Raw genomic sequence first — 11,724 nt, 5'->3', positions numbered from 1 at the left:
GGCAGCTGCTTTTCATCTCTGTGTGAGTGGCGGTAGGTCATGAAGCACTGTTCAGATGTCTTCTCCACATAAATGCGGCCAGAAAAGCTGTTGCAATGCATTGAATACCGGTGGCAGCAGCCTTCCCTCAGATATTTCTTCATCCTTATCGTTCTTGAGTGTGCTTTGAGTTATCTTGATCAGGTGGGATCCTCGGACGATCCACCAGGCTTTTCCCCTACTCCATCAATCTCCAGCAACATATCAGGAAGAAACATCCTCCTCGGACAGGATTGCCTCTATTCAATGCATTGCAACAGCTTTTCTGGCCGCATTTATGTGGAGAAGACATCTGAACAGTGCTTCATGACCTACCGCCACTCACACAGAGATGAAAAGCAGCTGCCCGACGTGACAGGTACTTAAGCAAGTCCATGGATGGGGAGCACGTGGACGGTAAGGATGAGAGTGAGAGTGGCTATATAATAGAGGGAGAGGGTTTGAAACAAACCATGGGATGTATGAGAAATTAATCAGTAAAGAAGAAGAGGAGTGATAACCTTTTGTTGTGAATCCCTTGTTAACTCTAGTTCATCAACCCATACTCTACAAATCTATTGTTTTTGGGTTTACGTAACAAAATTAGACCCTACACTAGTGTTCTTCATAAATTTAATATAAATTCAACCATGTGTATATAAACCCTTAGGCACCCTCTCTTAGAAGCTGATTTTCAAAAATGACTTTTACAAAAGCCAGTGGTCCATCCTAATGTCGGCGGTAGTCAAAATTGGCAACTAGCTATACGTCCCAAACCAATCATTACCCATCTGCTATTCTACATGTGTGTGCCACACATAGTTATAATTTTTTTGCTTGGTGTAAAATTTAACTAATCCAATTAATTCATAAATTATGCTTCTGGATTCAAATTTGATTAAACAAACCACATAACCAAATATTATTGTAATAAAATGAGAAAAAATAAATAAGACAACAATATGATTATGAATGGAAAACTCTGACCAAAAACCCTCTTGGGGTTTAATGCTTAACTCAACAAAAGAATCCACTAGTTGGCACCATGAGGTAAACTCTTGCTCTCAAATCCATTTCTTTGTAAAAAATTTACATGTTCAGTGGAGGAAAGCTTAGCAAGGACTATTGAAATATTGGTGGCAAAGATTTCAAATTCAAACATATCTTTGACCATATCCTCTCTGCATCAGTGGCATTAACAATAACTCACCCACCTAGCGTATTATTATACTTACGGCATGACAGAGAAGACCTGTCCTTGTTATGTACCAGCAGCCGCAACAGATTTACAAGAAATATCAAATATCTTGATTAGATGACAAACGCGTAAGGATCGACGAAGCCAGAGGACTAAACTTATGGTAAATGTAAAGGTATAAACAGAAGACCTGTCCTTGTTACACCAACTCCGCTACAGAACAGCTTTGAATTTTTGTACATTTGAATAGTTTAGCCGAGAAATGAGACGTTTACACCTTTGCTTTCATATTTTGGCTCCATTATTTAGAGTAGTTTGGCCGCAGAAATGAGACTACGTTTACACCTTTGCTTTTCATGCTTGGCTTCATTAATCAAAAATGATAATAAGAACTAATTAGTATATTGACTTAATAATAAAAAATATTTATCATGAAACGAACATTATAAATTTGAAATACCATCTATATATTAAAAAAATGATAATAAAAACTATTGCAACAATAGCAACTTGATAGTTGATAGTTTGAGGTTCAGATGAAAATTTTAAGTGAGACACTTTTCTTATTTAAGTATCAAGATAATTTGTTTTTCATATCTAAATTATTTAAAATTTTACTCTTTCTCACTTTAGATTTTAAAAAAATATCTTTAATTTTTTTCTTCTCTCAACATTGAGACAAAAAAAATGAATAAATAAACAAAAAATAAACATTTCTGCTCCTAAACTTTTCAAAGTTTAACTATAAAAATGAATTTAATGTAAACTTTGGGGATAATATTATAAAAAAATAAAAATAAAAAACCTTCATTTATATTATATTAATTACTAAATATGAAAAATGAAAAATCTCACTTTAAATAGTAAAGATATTCAAAAATTAATAAATCTTACTATAATTGCAAGTTGAGAAAATTTTTGTATCCCTATAATTCCTATAAAAATAATTACACAAAACCCTCATAAACTCATCAATTAATCAATATATTACATAGGACATAAAATTTTTTACTTTTTTTTCGCATCTATTGAGATGAATATTCATAGGCTGACATTAATACCAAACTTTTTTTGACTTTTACAAAAGCCAGTGGTCCATATTAAAGTTGACAGGAACCGACACTTTTAAATAACGGTAGTCGGGACAGTTTAAAGTCTAATATCATCTTGTTATTTTCACTCTGAAATCACAGTTCGAAACGTGCGTAGCAAGTTTTCCTCTTTTAACTTTTCATTAGTTAAACAAAGATTCATGGGGCTTTCTTCACACCTGAGTTCAGCTCCACCACCCTCATCTTTTTGCATGCATACTGTTATTCTTCTCGGGTGGTTTGGCTTATTACTCACCTCTGTGGCTGGCGGGAATAATGAGACAGACCGGTTGGCGTTGCTTGAGTTCAAAGCCAAGATCACTCATGACCCTTTTGGGGTTTTGAGCTCTTGGAATGATAGCATCCACTTTTGCCGATGGCAGGGGATCACATGTGGTCTTCGACATCAAAGGGTCACTATGTTGGACTTGCAATCTTTGAAACTGGTAGGCTCTATATCACCGCATGTTGGAAATTTAAGTTTTTTGAGGAATCTAACCCTTAAGAACAATAGCTTTAATAATGAAATTCCTCCAGAAATTAGTCATTTACGCAAATTGCAATCCTTACTACTGCAAAATAACACGTTTAGTGGCAAAATTCCAAGCAGCTTATCCAATTGCACCAACCTTGAATTCCTTACAGCCCATAATAACCTTCTCACAGGAGAAATCCCTGAAACACTTGGCCCTTTGTTAAAGCTCCGATTTTTTTATATTTACAACAATCATCTAACAGGAAGTATCTCACCTTCTTTTGGAAACTTATCGTTCCTCGAAGGGCTTGCTGTAGATCATAATAATTTGGTTGGGATTATCCCTGATTCTTTGGGCCAACTGACCAAGCTTAGATATTTTTATGCGGGTTCAAATAGGTTGTTTGGTACAATTCCCCCCTCAATCTTCAATCTATCTTCATTAACAGTCTTTGCTATAGCAACCAACCAAATCCAAGGACGTCTTCCATCGGAAATAGGTATCACACTTCCAAATATTGAATTTCTTAATGTTGCCCAGAACCAATTTACTAGACCTATCCCTGTTTCAATATCTAATGCCTCAAATTTAAATGTGCTTGTATTGAGCCTTAATACACTAAGAGGGAAAGTTCCTTCTTTGGAGAAGCTAAATAGAATTTCATTTTTTGCCACTACCTCTAACAATCTTGGAAATGGAGGGGCAAATGACTTGAGTTTTCTTTGCTCTTTGACAAATGCCACCTATCTGACCGTACTGGGTATAAATGACAATAACTTTGGGGGAGAGTTGCCCAAGTGCATTGGCAATTTCTCAACTACTCTTACACAATTGGTTCTAGCAAATAATAAAATATCTGGAAAGATTCCTACCGAATTAGGAAATTTGATCAATTTAGAGAGACTCGAAATGCAGCAGAACAAATTCTCAGGTAATATTCCCCATGAAATTGGAAAGCTTCACAAGTTACAAGTTTTGACATTAAACACAAATAATTTCTATGGGAACATTCCATCCTCTATTGGAAATTTAACAATCTTGATACGATTGGAATTACACGAGAATAATCTTCAAGGCAACATCCCTCTTAGTCTAAGCAAGTGTCAAAATCTGTTTACTTTGAATCTTGCTAATAACAATCTCAATGGTTTGATATCCTCACAAGTCATTCGTCTCTCATTCTCACTAGTTTTTCTAAATTTGGCTGCCAACCAATTTACTGGTGTCCTTCCCATGGAAATAGGAAATTTTATAAATCTAGAACGATTGGATATTTCCAAAAACATGTTTTTTGGAAAAATTCCAGCAAGTCTAGGAAGCTGCATAAAGTTGGAATATCTATACATGGGAAAAAACCTCTTCCAAGGGATCATTCCTCCATCTTTAGAATCATTAAGAGGTCTTCAAATTCTAGACCTTTCTGAAAATAATTTGTCTGGTGAAATTCCAAAATTTTTGGAGGTCTTTGTCTACTTGCAATTTTTGAATCTATCTTACAACCATTTTGAGGGAGAGGTACCAACCGGCGGAGTCTTCAAAAATGTGAGTGAAACTTCGATAAAGGGAAATGGAAAGCTTTGTGGGGGTATACCTAAGTTTCAGCTTCCTAAATGCAATTACTTAAATTCCAAGAAGAGGAAGATGGCCCTTACCTTGAAGATAGTAATCTCTATAGCTTCTGGGCTTTTTGGAGTAACTTTGATTTTTTTGCTTCTATTTCTTTATTCTTTACTAAAGAAAAGGAATGGAAGTACCTCAAGTGATTCAAATTTGAATGTATCTTACCAAAGTCTCCTAAATGCAACCAATGGATTCTCTTCTACTAATTTAATTGGTGTGGGTAGCTTTGGGTCCGTTTATAAAGGAATTCTTGATCAAGGTAGACATACGGTTGCCATCAAGGTGCTTAACCTTTTGCGTCATGGAGCTTCCAAAAGTTTCGTGGCCGAGTGTGAAATTCTAAGAAACATCAGACATCGAAATCTTGTAAAGGTGCTCACAATATGTTCCAGTATTGATCATCAAGGTCGTGATTTTAAAGCTTTGGTATATGAGTTCTTAGGAAATGGCAACCTAGATGAGTGGTTACATCCAACTCCAAGAACAAATGAGGCTGTTGAGGAACCAAGGAAGTTGAATCTTCTCCAAAGACTGAATATCGCCATTGATGTTGCTAGTGCATTGGATTATCTTCATCATCATTGCCAGACGCCAATTGTTCATTGTGACCTCAAGCCAAGCAATATTCTTCTTGATGATGAAATGGTTGGACATGTAGGTGACTTTGGCTTGGCAAAATTCCTTCATGATGCTACCCAAGATTGTTCTACTAATCAATCAAGTTCCATTGGGGTTAGAGGAACAATTGGTTATACTCCTCCAGGTATATATTTAATTCTTAAGTTTTTTTTTCTCTTGTCTCCCATGGTTCCTTACAATAGTTTCAAGCATGAAAAGAAAGTTTTAGTAAGGATGTATTATATCTAGAAAACAGAATATGGTATAATCTTTAAAAGTTGTTAGATTTTTTTCTTTCCCCACTTTTAATTGTATGAAAACATGCCTATATTATTAATTTTTTTTTTTTTTTTTTTTTGTTGCAATTGCAGAGTATGGTATGGTGGACAACACTTCCATAAATATATATATATATATATATCTAGACTCATACCTTCACCATTTTGTTATATATATATATAACAAAATGGTGAAGGTGTGAGTCTAGATAAAAATTCAAAAATAAAAATAAAAAAACAAACAAAATAAAATAAATTTTTCATTAAATTGATAAAAATAAGAATCGGCTGCAAAGTTTTCATTATAAAAAGCTGGGTTTTACCAATATATACCCTTAAAATTGCTACGTTTCAATCTAAATACAAACTTTATAATTGTGCAAAGTTAAAAACCTATAACTTAACTAGCATTTGGTGATATTTCTAACTAAGAAATTTCACTCCCAACAAAAAAAAAAAAAAAAAAAAAGTGGGAAAGTGTCCTTTACCATTATTACCCTCAAGTTATTCTTGCAATTTTGGAGTGGGTCCGAACACTGAAATTCTTGCACCAATTTTCTCCTTTCCCATGCTATATATTTGCTTGTTCTTAAGGTGCATGCTACACAGCCAAATCAGCCCTCTCTCTGGACAACATACACAGTTGCTTGTTTGTAATCTAATCCTTTTCCTTCAAAATATAATCACCAGAACGTTTAGCTAAACAAAGTTCCTTCAACCATAGTGCATGGGGCTTTTGCAACTGAGTGCAGCTCCATCTTCATCTTTTTCCATGCACGCTTTTATTCTTCTTTGGTGCCTGGGCATGTTTGTCACCTCAGTGGTCAGCGGGAATAATGAGACGGACCGGTTGGCATTGCTTGAGTTCAAAGCCAACATAATCCATGATCCTCTTAGGGTTATGAGCTCTTGGAATGACAGCATCCACTTTTGTCAATGGCAAGGGGTTACATGCGGCCGCCGACACCAAAGGGTCACCGTATTGAACTTGCAATCTCTAGAACTGGTAGGCTCTATATCTCCATATGTTGGGAATTTTAGTTTTTTAAGGAATCTAAGCCTACAAAACAACAAATTTCATAAAGAAATCCCTCCAGAAATTGGTCATTTGACTAGATTGCTAGTCTTAGAACTGTACAATAACACAATACAGGGCGAAATTCCAAGCAATTTATCTGGTTGCAACAACCTTGTCGCCCTTCGTGTTGGTTATAACCAATTGGTAGGAGAAATTCCTACTACGCTTACCTCCTTGACAAAGCTCCAATTCTTTTCTATTCATATGAATAATCTTACAGGAACTGTCTCACCTTTTTTCGGGAACTTATCATTTTTAAAAGGATTTTCTGCAACTTATAATAATTTGGGTGGGAGTATCCCGAATTCTTTTGGTCAATTGATGAAACTTTCATTTTTTAGTGTGCAGAATAATAGGTTTTCTGGAACCGTTCCTCGCTTAATGTACAATCTCTCTTCTTTATTGACTTTTTCTGTATCTGGAAATCAAATCCAGGGGTCTCTTCCATTCGACATTGGTATCACTCTACCAAATATCGAAGTATTTATCTTTGCTGACAACCAATTTACTGGATCTATCCCTGTTTCAATATCTAATGCCACAAATCTAGATACATTTGAAATGGGAAAGAATAAACTAAGTGGAAAAGTTCCTTCTTTGGAGAAGCTAAATAGATTGACATTTTTAAGCCTTTTCCTCAACCATCTTGGAAGTGGGGAAACAGATGACTTGAGTTTTCTCTGTTCCTTGACAAATACTACTTATCTCACCTTTTTGGATATAAATGGCAACAACTTTGGGGGGAAGTTGCCTAAATGCATTGGCAACTTCTCAACTACTCTTTCCGCTTTTTATCTAGATAATAATAAAATATCAGAAAACATTCCTGCTGAGATAGGAAATTTAATCAACTTGGAGGACTTGCAGATGTGGAACAATAAATTATTAGGTAATATTCCCTTTGAAATTGGAATTCTTCATAAGTTAAAATCTTTAGATTTATCCCAAAACAAATTTTCTGGAAACATTCCATCCTCCCTTGGAAATTTAACAACTTTGACAATTTTGAATTTAGGAAATAATAACCTTCAAGGCAGCATCCCTTTGAGTCTAGGTCAGTGCCAAAATTTGCTAAGATTGCGTCTTAATAATAACAATCTTAGTGGTACCATAGCCTCGGAAGTTATTGCTCTCTCAGTCTCCCTAATTATTCTAGACTTCATGGCCAACCAATTGACAGGTGCCCTTCCCATAGAAGTAGGGAATTTAAAAAATTTAGAACATTTAGACATTTCTGAAAACATGATGTTTGGTACAATCCCAACAACTCTTGGAAGTTGTGTGACGCTAGAATTTCTAGCCATGAGAAGAAACTTCTTTCAAGGAATCATTCCTTCATCATTGGAATCATTGAAAGGTATTGAAGTTCTAGATCTATCGAACAATAATTTGTCCGGTAATATTCCAAAATTTTTGGAGTTTTGGGATTTGCAAATATTGAATCTCTCTTACAACCAATTTGAGGGTGAGGTACCAATAGAGGGAGTTTTCAAAAACGTGAGTGCAACTTTGCTTAAGGCAAATGATAAACTCTGTGGAGGCATACCTGAGTTTCAACTTCCTAAATGCAAATACTTAAATTCCAAGAAGAGGAAGATGGCCCTTACCTTGAAGATAATAATCTCTACAGCTTCTGGGCTTTTTGGGGTAACTTTGATTTTGTTGCTTCTATTTCTTTATTCTTTCCTAAAGAAGAGGAAAGGAAGTACCTCAAGTGATTCAAATTTGAATGTATCTTACCAAAGTCTCCTAAATGCAACCAATGGATTCTCTTCTACTAATTTAATTGGTGTGGGTAGCTTTGGGTCTGTCTATAAAGGAATTCTTGATCAAGGTAGACATACAGTTGCCATCAAGGTGCTTAACCTTTTGCGTCATGGAGCTTCCAAAAGTTTCGTGGCCGAGTGTGAAATTCTAAGAAACATCAGACATCGAAATCTTGTAAAGGTGCTCACAATATGTTCCAGTATTGATTATCAAGGTCATGATTTTAAAGCTTTGGTATATGAGTTCTTAGGAAATGGCAACCTAGATGAGTGGTTACATCCAACTCCAAAAACAAATGAGGCTATTGAGGAACCAAGGAAGTTGAGTCTTCTCCAAAGACTGAATATCGCCATTGATGTTGCTAGTGCATTGGATTATCTTCATCATCATTGCCAGACGCCAATTGTTCATTGTGACCTCAAGCCAAGCAATATTCTTCTCAATGATGAAATGGTTGGACATGTAGGTGACTTTGGCTTGGCAAAATTCCTTCATGATGCTACCCAGGATTGTTCTACTAATCAATCAAGTTCCATTGGGGTTAGAGGAACAATTGGTTATACTCCTCCAGGTATATATTTAATTCTTAAGTTTTTTTTTCCCTTCTCTCCCATGGTTCCTTACAATAGTTTCAAGCATGAAAAGAAAGTTTTAGTAAGGATGTATTATATCTAGAAAACATAATATGGTATAATCTTTAAAAGTTGTTAGATTTTTTTCTTTCCCCACTTTTAATTGTATGCAAACATGCCTATATTAAATTTCTTTCTTTTTTTCTTTTTTTTGCAATTGCAGAGTATGGTATGGGAAATGAAGTTTCAATATATGGTGATGTCTATAGTTATGGCATATTATTGTTAGAGATGTTCACAGGAAAAAGGCCAACTGATAGTATTTACCAAGATAACTTAAACCTTCATGATTTTGTTAAAGCAGCTTTGCCCGAACGTATCATTGATATTGTAGATCCTTTTCTTCTTGGGGAAAGACAAGACGAAGAGACAAGGAATGACACTCGAAATGAGGATCCAAATGGAAGTTTCAACATTCAGGAATGCTTGATTTTGATACTTGAAATTGGAGTTGCTTGTTCCACTCAATATCCAAGAGAAAGAATGAATATCAATGCTGTTGTAGTTGAGCTGCATAAAATTCGACAAAACATTCTTTAAACTAGCATACACAACGCAACGACTTCAAGCTACAGGTAAATTTTGTTTTCTCGTTGGGATATAGAATTTGGTAATGTATCCACCCAGACCACATGATCTAACTTAATGAGGCAACTCCAAATGTTTATGGGAAGATAGGGATAAGGAATCATATAGTGATTAGAAGGCCACATTCTTTTATATTAGTGCTTTTTTTTTCCTAGCAAAACTGAGAAGAATGAAGCCACTTAATAATTGATATGGTCATTCAGCTATACATACTACATAGGATTAGGAATGAGCCCAATTAATACCTAAATGTAAAATGTGTCTTTTGTCCTTTAAATATATAGCTTGTTTAAAAAAAAAATTCAAGAACAAAAAATCCAAAGCGGCCTAAAATGCTTTGTAATTTGGGTGATTTCCACTATTGGAACGAGGGAGATCACAAAGTTAACTAATTTGTTGGCCAATCATCTTTTTCTCAAAAGAAAAAGAAAATAAATTAATTTCTTGCTTTTTTTTTTTTTTTAATAGAACTTATGGCACCCACTCTATAATAATTAGAAAATAAACTTTATCAGTTGAGCTAACTAAAATTCACATCTTGCTTGTTTATAATTCTAAATCTTTTTTTTAACATGTTAATTCTAAATCTGCTAATTAAATAAATGAATTTCCAATCCCATATATATAAAATGAGTTGAGATTTGATAATTGCACAAATTTGTTTTCTTGTACCATGAATTTGCTTAAGGTAAAATAAAAGTTGATACTTTAATTTACAAATTAAGTTGTAGGTAATGAGTTAATAATTTTCTTTCTTTTTTTTGACTGATTGGAAAGACCTCACTCACCACATCTTCATTATTTGAAATCCAAAGCTTATTATTATATTGGAATTTATCTTCTTTCAGCGGAGATGCACAGGTGCACATGGCTGATGACTTAACATGGAGGTTGCCATCATAGTTTGCCAAGTTTATGATTTGTAACATTGGATTTGGAGCAAATAATTTGTAGCACCCTAGTTTTTTAATTCAGCACTTTTTTTTTTCTTGTATCAAGTTAGTATCCCCAGTAATATATTGTAAGTCATTCTCAGTCTCCACAACTAGGGTATGTTGCTGATTTTTTTTTTTTTTTTTTTTTTTTTTTTTTGAGAATCAACTGAGTCTGTTGGTGATGAATGTTATAAATTGTATATGATGTTATAGTTTATCTATAAATTATATAATAAAGTTTCTCCCTGTTGCCCATAATTTACATGCTCCGATTTTGAATAAAATTGATAACAAAACTCTGCAAAATAAAATTGATAACAGGCTGCCAGGACAGACAATTCCAATTAGATAATCTCAGCTTTTGAAACGTTGCCTACGACCTATTGTAGATTAAAAAGTTGACAGGCCAAATTAACAACTCTTGAAAATTTTGAGGGACTAAATTGTATTTTAACTAAAATATGTGAGATAGTTCATTTTCAATGCTTGGTGTGTTATGTACTCTAGACAATTTTTATTTAATATGATTTTCTCTTTCAACAAAATAGAAAATTGTCTCCTTTAAAATGTGGTTGGACAAAATTTTTCTCTAAACCAATTTGAAGGAATCTCACCACTACATGAAATTTACAAAATCATTTATGTGTATTAGTTAAATAAGTCATATTACTCATTAAATAGGTCATATAACTAAAAATTTACATAAATAATTTTACAAATCATTACTTACTATGTTGGATGAATTTACCACAAATCGTTTTGGAGGAAAAATTTTACCAATTAAGCTTATGATTTGTTTTCCCTTTTTTTTTAACTCTATCTTGCCTCCTCTGAATTTTATTTTTTCATATTACTGTTTTTTCCCTTGGTTTTCGATTTTAATTAATTTATCCTCCTTCAAAAAAAAAAAAAATTTCTACCTCTCTCACTAATTAATGGATCAAATAAGCCCATAGGCCCCATCTGCAAACCTACTCATAACTAGCCCGGCCCAGTATTCCAAATAGAATTTCAAAAAAAAAAAAAAAGAAAACCCAAGCCTAGAACCAACTGCGAATCCGAATGGGTGAAGAGGAACCAAGCCGAATCCAAAACCCATCAAAAAGTATAAATGCCAGTATTCGTCTAAAATGAACCCGAAAAGATATTGGGTTGTACGAGCATGAACCATGCATATATGTTTCTGGCAGCACAATAAAAAATTGAAAATTTTTTTATTAAAAAAAAAAACTTGTTATTTTTTTTTTTTGAAATAATTTCAACCAAGACACCAATCAATTTTTGGTGTAAGCGGGTAATTTTCATTTAATCTAATTTCCTCTTTTAACAAAATAGAAAATTATCTTTGTACGGTCCAAATTTGGTAGGCTAAGCCCAGGATTTGCAGATTGTGAGCCCAATGAACCCCGAACAATAAATTTGTAG

General features: G+C 34.1%; 2 protein-coding genes across 3 annotated transcripts; both read left to right on the top strand.

Annotated features, from left to right (window-relative positions):
• Positions 1-2,402: 2,402 nt before the first annotated feature.
• Positions 2,403-5,323, top strand: LOC136065675 (probable LRR receptor-like serine/threonine-protein kinase At3g47570). The gene has a single exon (XM_065769201.1). The coding sequence runs from the start codon at positions 2,469-2,471 to the stop codon at positions 5,268-5,270; it is 2,802 nt and encodes a 933-aa protein (XP_065625273.1). The 5' UTR covers positions 2,403-2,468; the 3' UTR covers positions 5,271-5,323.
• A 566-nt stretch (positions 5,324-5,889) lies between these two features.
• LOC111999607 (probable LRR receptor-like serine/threonine-protein kinase At3g47570) lies at positions 5,890-10,574 on the top strand. 2 transcript variants are annotated; one of them, XM_065769200.1, is made up of 3 exons: positions 5,890-8,715; positions 9,081-9,351; positions 10,213-10,574. In XM_065769200.1, exons 1-2 carry the CDS (start codon positions 6,027-6,029, stop codon positions 9,314-9,316), a joined length of 2,925 nt encoding a protein of 974 aa, XP_065625272.1. In that variant the 5' UTR covers positions 5,890-6,026; the 3' UTR covers positions 9,317-9,351; positions 10,213-10,574. The 2 variants fall into 2 exon arrangements, with proteins under 2 accessions (XP_065625272.1, XP_023887509.1); XM_024031741.2 differs by having other exon boundaries at positions 8,940-9,351; positions 10,213-10,572.
• Positions 10,575-11,724: the final 1,150 nt, after the last annotated feature.

This window comes from Quercus suber, unplaced genomic scaffold, assembly GCF_002906115.3.
Source record: "Quercus suber isolate HL8 unplaced genomic scaffold, Cork oak 2.0 scaffold_1079, whole genome shotgun sequence".
NCBI classification, from domain to species: Eukaryota; Viridiplantae; Streptophyta; class Magnoliopsida; order Fagales; family Fagaceae; genus Quercus; species Quercus suber.
This window is presented reverse-complemented; position numbering and strand designations above follow the sequence as displayed.